Source organism: Hordeum vulgare, chromosome 6H, assembly GCF_904849725.1.
Source record: "Hordeum vulgare subsp. vulgare chromosome 6H, MorexV3_pseudomolecules_assembly, whole genome shotgun sequence".
NCBI lineage: Eukaryota > Viridiplantae > Streptophyta > Magnoliopsida > Poales > Poaceae > Hordeum > Hordeum vulgare.
This window is the reverse complement of record NC_058523.1, coordinates 549,689,578-549,697,244: the sequence shown is the minus strand read 5'-3', so window position 1 is coordinate 549,697,244 and position 7,667 is coordinate 549,689,578. Positions and strand designations below refer to the sequence as shown.

Sequence of the window (7,667 nt, the reverse complement as noted above, 5' to 3'; positions counted from 1 at the left end):
AAAAAAGAAAAAACACAGCTCGGTTACTATGAGACTAGTGATAGTGGGAAATAACTTCCCCTAGTAACCTGCACATGTTACTAGTCGATGTTACTATTTTTATAATGGGGAGCAATATATGTTTAGTGTAATGTAATATTTCATTTATTAATGTGTTATAATGTTACAAATAGTTTGAGTAACTAACTATATTACTTAATTCATCTTTCTCCTTACAAAATCATTGCTATATACGTAAATTTGTTGAATTTGATCCGATTTTACTAGTGAAGTTACATCCATTATGGACAGTCTGAGGTCTGGCGGTACAAGCATTATCATGTGCAACTACTGGATAAGCCACCCGTCGCCATGTGCGATCGTGCATAGTCCCTGGAGCTCCGCCAGCGACGACGACGATGGAGACCCACGAAACTCGGGTCCGTTGTCTCCAACAGGGATCATGGATCTGATTCAAGGATGCATGTGGAGCAGGTAGCCTGCATAAACAACTGTGTATACCCCCCCTTTGATTGGCTCCAAATTAACGGAATCGGATGCTTTGCTTCCCTCCCCATCCGAACCCGTCGCAGCCTACCCCGTTTGACCATGAGATGGCGATGCTATCCATTATATACTTCCATCCACACATCACCTGGCCTATAAGTACCAGCTCTACCCTTGCTCATTTCCAAACACTCCACAGCCATATATACCACCAAGCTGATAGCAAGCAAGCATTGACCAATCTATCATGGCGAGGCTTCACCTTTCCGCCGTAGCGGCCTGCGCCGTCCTCCTCGCCCTCGCCGCCCCCTCCCTCGCCGGCGACCCCGACATGCTCCAGGACGTCTGCGTGGCCGACCTGAAATCCCGTGAGTCATCTTGCTGAACTATATATTCATTATACACCTTAATCTGTCAGCTTCGTTGTTTACTGGGTCTTACTGACGAGTGCGGTGCGTTTGTCAAAACGAATGGCGGCAGCGATCAAGCTGAACGGGTTCCCGTGCAAGGCGGACATCACGGCGGACGACTTCTTCTTCGCCGGCCTCAAGAACGCCGGCAACACCAACAACCCGGCGGGATCCAACGTCACGGCGGCGAACGTGCAGTCATTCCCCGGGGTGAACACGCTCGGCGTGTCCATGGCGCGCATCGACTACGCGCCGGGAGGCCAGAACCCGCCGCACACCCACCCGCGCGCCACCGAGATCATCTTCGTCCTCGAGGGAGTCCTGGAGGTCGGCTTCATCACCACCGCCAACAAGCTCTTCACCAAGACCATCACCGTCGGAGACGTGTTCGTCTTCCCGCGTGGGCTCGTGCACTTCCAGCAAAACAGGGGGCATGGCCCCGCCGCTGTCATCGCCGGCTTCAACAGCCAGCTCCAGGGCACGCAAGCTATCGCCACCACGCTCTTCGCCGCCGCGCCGCCGGTGCCTAGCGACGTGCTGGCCAAGGCCTTCCGGGTCAGTAACGAAGACATCGATGCCGTCAAGGCTAGGTTCAAGTAGTGTGGGTGCCGTTCCCGAAGAATAACCGTGTGTTCATTGCTGAATAAATGATACTCCTACTGAAGCGAGCTGTTGCGTGCAGTTGATTTTTTGATGTGTATGTTCCATTTGTTTGTCTTGAAAATAATACAAAATTGGTTCTCTTTCACATAGTGTATGTTCATGTTAATGTGTCCTCTCTTTCACCCTCCAAAAAAAATGTATACTCTATTTCTTGACGTGTATATTACATTTGATTTATTCCATGACCGGAAATTCGCAGGGGCACGCAGGTGCGGAAGGACGCACCTACGAAGCATTGCCGGTCACCCTCGCGCTTCCACAAAGTCGGTGATCCTGCACGTGGGCATAATGATTTTTAGGTTTATGTTCCTGAAACTTACGTTTATGCTCGTCGCATGTTCTGAAACTTATGATTTTGTCGGCCCATTGTACCAAGTTTCAGCAATTCAATCATTTTCGCCGGTCGCGGGATCTGCAACTCATGATTTTGTCGGTCGCCCTTACCAAGTTTCAAAAATTGGAACTTAATGAAAAATTAAAAGCTCATCCAAAAGAATTCTAAATGAATCTCATTTGAAAGCCATCATCACCAAAAACACCAACAAGCAAAGGAAATTTAATTTGGACTTTTCGCTCAAAAGATATGAATGTTTGTAAATCGCATGCCAAAAGAAAAAGGGGTTGCGTGTACACGTGTGCATTTGCAGGTTCGGGCCAGGCTTGGAAAGCCCGGCAGCAAAATCTCAAGCCCGAGCCCAACCCGACCCGGCCTGAAACAAGTGAACATTGCACTTTTTTGATTAAAATAATAATTTTCAAGATATTTAAAATATATATTATACCTACATTTTAAATAAAATACTGATAAACGTCCTGTTCGGACTCATTTCCGGGCTTTCGGGCCGGGCTTCGGGTGGAAAAGCTGAGCCCGAGCCCAACCCGGATGTTGGGCTTTCGGGATGGGCCAGCCGGGCCGGGCTGCCCACGCCTGGTACTAGTTCCGTGCCCCCGCACCTGGGCTACAAATCCTCTCACATTCTTGACGTGTATGTTACATTAGTTAATTTCAACTTGTCAACAAATTTATAACTTGGCAGATTTCCCAAGATTTTCTGCATAGAGTAAAATAACAAAAGTCTACACTAAAAGAACGAGCAAACAAGTGTGTGGTTGGCTACGATTGTTCAACATTGTACACACACAAATGTTCTTATCTAAAAAGTCAACTTTTAATGTATCTTGCAAGCTGGAATGGCTAAGAAATTAAAAGTAGCCACATTTCATCTGTCTTCCCATGGTTGATGTCTCTTGCCCGCGTCCACACTGGGACGTGCTTCTTCAGAAGACCACCATCGGTGCTGCAGATGTCGGTTGTTGTATGTAGTTCAATATTTACCAATGTCGTTATTGTTGTTCACACACCGAAATGAATAGGCAGGAGTAGTTCAAAATGACACGCACAAAAGTTTTTTGGACAAACATTCTACACACAGTGTGTGATGTTTAGGCTACCAGTTTTAGAAGGCCAACCCACCCATTCATCTTCCATATGTAGAAGTGCATGTTCTAGCCAATGCAATCAAAAAACCAATCTGATGAAAGAGACTAGGCAACATATTATACATCAACACTTCCCCTCATGTGTGGCTTCCTCAGGCCTAAACGTGGACCGAAAGTGGGCTTCAATTTAATTGCGCCAGCCAAGTCTTGAACTCGAGACCTCTTGGCTCTGATACCATGTAGAAGTGCATGCTCTAGCCAATGCAACCAAAAGACCGATCTGATGAAAGAGACTAGGCAGCATATTATACGTCAACACCATTCATGTCTTTTCTACCTCCGTGCGACCTATGCCCACCTCAATGTTGCATCCTAGCCACCTCTACACCATTCCTTCATTCCTCCATCTCTCCCTCATCCTTGCTGCATCCTCGTCAGGGAACACACACACATGTAATAACGAGCGGAGTATGCAAATTGTCGTTGATAGAGATAACAAGCAGGCTATTGATTTACTTGGTAGTCGTTTAGTACAAGTCGCTTGAGTTTCTACCCTCTCAGTGAGTTTACCTAGTCTGTCATCCACTCATCAAGTTGATCAATTCCACAACACAACTTTGACATATGCTATGTATGCACACACTAGTTGTCAAAGTATTTCTTCTTTACTTTCTGATTTAACGAGGTGTCTCTGTCATGACATGCTCTTGGAAGACTAGGTTGCAAAATACCACTAGTTCTATTCTACTATGTATGAAAGCTGTCCCAGCTCATCTTTGCTTTGCAAGCAGCAAAGGTCAAAAACCCATTCTTCACGGCAAAATTAGGATATATATGATTGACTATTACATGGAAAATGACCTCTCTCTATGCAAGTGAGATCGACTGCTCGCTGAGACAGCTTGCCACCAACTAGCATTCAGGTTATACATGTATAGGTAAGTAGCACATCATGACAAATTGTAGTTGCATTTCTCGGAATCGACAAAATATAAGTGACATTTATCCAATTAAACCCTATTTAAACAATGCCTCCTCGCTCAGCACGACCGGCACCGCACCACGTCCTCCATGACTGCCAGTTGTATAGCCAAGTGGGTGAACCTCCCAACGGAGCGCTGGTCTTACAACTAGATGGAAGGTCATGCCCCACGTTGTATTTTTTCACTCACGTGGCTTCATTTGCCGAGGCTCTCAACCGATGAGCTTGTTGTCGACGAAGGGATAATTTTTCTGTTTTAAGAGTCCGTGTTGGAGATGCCCGTACCTTATACTATATACACATAAGAGAGTGACCTTCACTGATTTATTTATCTCAACATGCAAGCATGCCACTTCAGTGTACAACTGTGCATGAGGTAAAGCCCACTTCCAAATGCAATCATGTATAGAGAAAAAACCAACAAAAACATTCAACCATGCATGAAAATAAGTTTTTCTTTAATTATTCTACATATGTTCAATAAATATTTTACAACTCTACATAATCAGATATAACAAGTCATATGTTATCAACCCAATTTTTTTAACACACGGGGTATCATCCAATTTGTACAGTCTATCAACCAACGGTCTTAAAATTAATTTATCACCTTTGCTGCCTTCTAACTAACTCGATCTAAAATGAACAGCAACACCATGCCTGGTTGGTGAGATAATAATTTCCTGCTCGCGCGTTGTACAATCTCAAACGACCGGTCCTATTTAGAATGCCAAGTTCTCGGCTGCCAAGATGTACCTACCGAAACAGGACAACCGGTAAATTCATGGCAAGACGCCGGCGAGCGTTTTGGACAAGGCGGCGAAACACCCCCTTCTCCCTCGTCGGTGATAGAGATAACCGGCCGGGTCCTGTTTACGCTCTAGCCGCCGCGAATGGTATCTGATTGAAGCCGATTTTGAGTCGCCATTTCTGGTTTAAACTCGTCAACTTGATCGATTTCAAAACACAAGTTTGGCATATGTTGCCTTTGTGTGTATACGGGATCTTCTTCTTTCCTTGTTGACGAGGGTTCCCCATCATAACATGCTCTTGGAATACTAAGTCGCACAATACCACTACACACTAGTAGTTTTATTCTACTCGATACGGCCGCTGTCCCAGCTCAGCTTCCCAAGTGGCAAAAGTCAGAAGCCATTCTTCACAACAAAATCAGGATGTGCTTCATAATTTCATAGAAAATGACTCCTCACACAGCTTGCCCATCAATCCACATGGTATGCTACTTGTAAGTTTTGGTGGAGGCGTCTGCCCCTTCGTGGATAGAGTTGTTAGCGGGTTGATAATTATACGATTTGTATCCATTTATATCGTCCTTCTCCTAACGTGCAAGTCACAATGGTGTCATAGTTGTTATACATTAATTGCATGTGTATCTCGGATAAGCTCCGATGACGATTAAACTCGAACGGTTGTTCTTTTTGTTTATTTTACTTCACATATTAAATCTGTCTTAGGTTAGATTTCTAAAAAGATCAATTCTATATTAAAAGTATCGGATTTGCTAATTTTCATCTAGATGGCGATCAACAAGTTTCATGTAGTAACTCCAAGACCTTATGGTTTTTCGCAAATATTTATGTGGATTTTTTATTGAATTGTGTTTATTATTTTTACTTTGTCTTTTCCCATGCCCCGCACAACTACACTTGCACACTCACATGGTCGCACACAAATGTAGTTGCATGTCCGTGTCCACACGCGGAACTAGCTAGTTGCTTGTTGCTTGGGTTTGTACAAGATCTGTGAGTTTACTTGGAGTGGGCATGATATTGGTAACCAGTCGACCATCATTCACTTGTAAAGTTGAACGATTTCACATTAGAATTTTGATATATCCGATGTATGTATATCGTACAAGAACGGGTCTTTTCTTACCGGGTGTCTCCATCACAACATGCTCATGAAAGGCTATTTTGCACTAGTTCTATTCTACTCTGTGCAGAAAGCTGTCCCAGCTCAGTTTTTGCAATCAGCAGAAGTCAAAAACTATTCTTGAAAGCAAAATCAGAGTACGTACGATTGATGATTACATGGAAAATGACTCATCTCTGATGCATGTGACACCGACTGCTCGTTGGGACTGCTTGCCGTCAACCTGGCAGGTTATACATGTACATGTACGTAGCACCTGTAAAATTTCTTTTTTAGCTATAGTGAAATACAGTTCTATTTATGGGGTCTTTTCTGTCTGGAGCAATTTCGCACTATAAAAACTATTTACAGTATCCCTTATACGCGTTTTTAAGAGTCGGTTTTTACAGGGTCTGTTAAAGATGCTCTTAGGACAGCACCTGTAAACCTTGGTCGAAGCGTCTCACCCTCTACACAGAGAGGTTGAGAGTCTTTAATAAATGGGAGCTTATTCCAAGATACACATAAAATGACAACCATGACTCAATCGTGACTTGCACGTTAGGAGAAGGGAGATGGAGATAGCAAGATACAAATTATATGGTACTATCAACGTGCTAACACTATCTAGGAACCTTCTGGATGGCTTCACTGGTAGCTTAATCATTCAAACTCTTACGGTGCTATGTTTTTTTTCTTTTACTTTGTGTATTAGATTTATCGTAAACATTCTGTACATTTGACCAACTTTCATATGAAAAACATTTACATCTATAGTACCAAATGGATACAACATTGAGATATATTTCATGATGGATCTAATGACATTGCTCTGGTATTGTGTTCAGTTCATTTTTTTAAACTTCACTAGTGGAGAAAGGGGTATTAGAACCGGTTGGTAAGGGCCTTTGGACCCGGATACACATCCGGTGCTACGTATCCAGGACTAAAGGCCCCCCCCTTTAGCACCGGTCTCTTACAAACCGGTTCTAAAGGCCTCCACGTGGGCGCCGAAGAGTGCGCGCAGGCGGAGGACCTTTAGAACCGGTTGGTAACACCAACCGGTCCTAATGCTTTTTTTTCTTTTTTTTCCTTTTCTTTTCAGGGTTTCCGATTCCGTATTTCGGTGTTTCCGTGTTCCGTATTTTCAGGGTTTTCCTTTACGTGTTTCCTGTTTCGTATTTCCGTTTACGTCTTTCCAATTCCGTGTTTCCGATTCCGTGTGTCCGTGTTCCGTTTTTTACGAACACGGAATCGGAAACACGTATCCGGAAACACCGATTCCGTGTTTGCGGTTAAGTGTTTCCGATTCCGTGTTTGCGGTAAAATGTTGATGCACCAAATAAAAGTACATATATACATGTAACACGAAGTACTGGACCGATTATCATTACATAATTTGAAGTTCGTTTCCTATAGCTGTATACTTGCATAGAGAAGGGAGCTGGCTATTGGTTCATAGGATGGAAAAATTCTCCGCCTTCATCTATGACTTGCGTGAGGAGAAATCATGCCAATTCCTCTGCAACTGCCTTGTAATGTTGGATTGGTCTGAGCATCGCCCGCTTTCGTTGCAGCTTTAAAAGAAGTAGATGAAAACAATTAAGTTATGAACAAAACTAAACATAATTGATGGCAACATAAATAAAGTTGTGAAGATCCGGTTACGTACCTCTAGATTTCTGGAAGTACGGGATTTCTCATTGATAATCCTGTGAATGTACTCGCAAACGTAGTATCCACAATAATCAGTGCCCTGTGGTTGTTGCGGGACGCCCTATATACGAGAACATAATTCAGTCAAATTAATAATA

General features: G+C 43.6%; 1 protein-coding gene across 1 annotated transcript; it reads left to right on the top strand.

Moving 5' to 3' along the window:
- The first annotated feature begins 661 nt into the window (after positions 1-661).
- LOC123403868 (germin-like protein 1-1) lies at positions 662-1,644 on the top strand. Its single transcript, XM_045097786.1, has 2 exons — positions 662-854; positions 967-1,644. Exons 1-2 carry the CDS (start codon positions 734-736, stop codon positions 1,494-1,496), a joined length of 651 nt encoding a protein of 216 aa, XP_044953721.1. The 5' UTR covers positions 662-733; the 3' UTR covers positions 1,497-1,644.
- Positions 1,645-7,667: the final 6,023 nt, after the last annotated feature.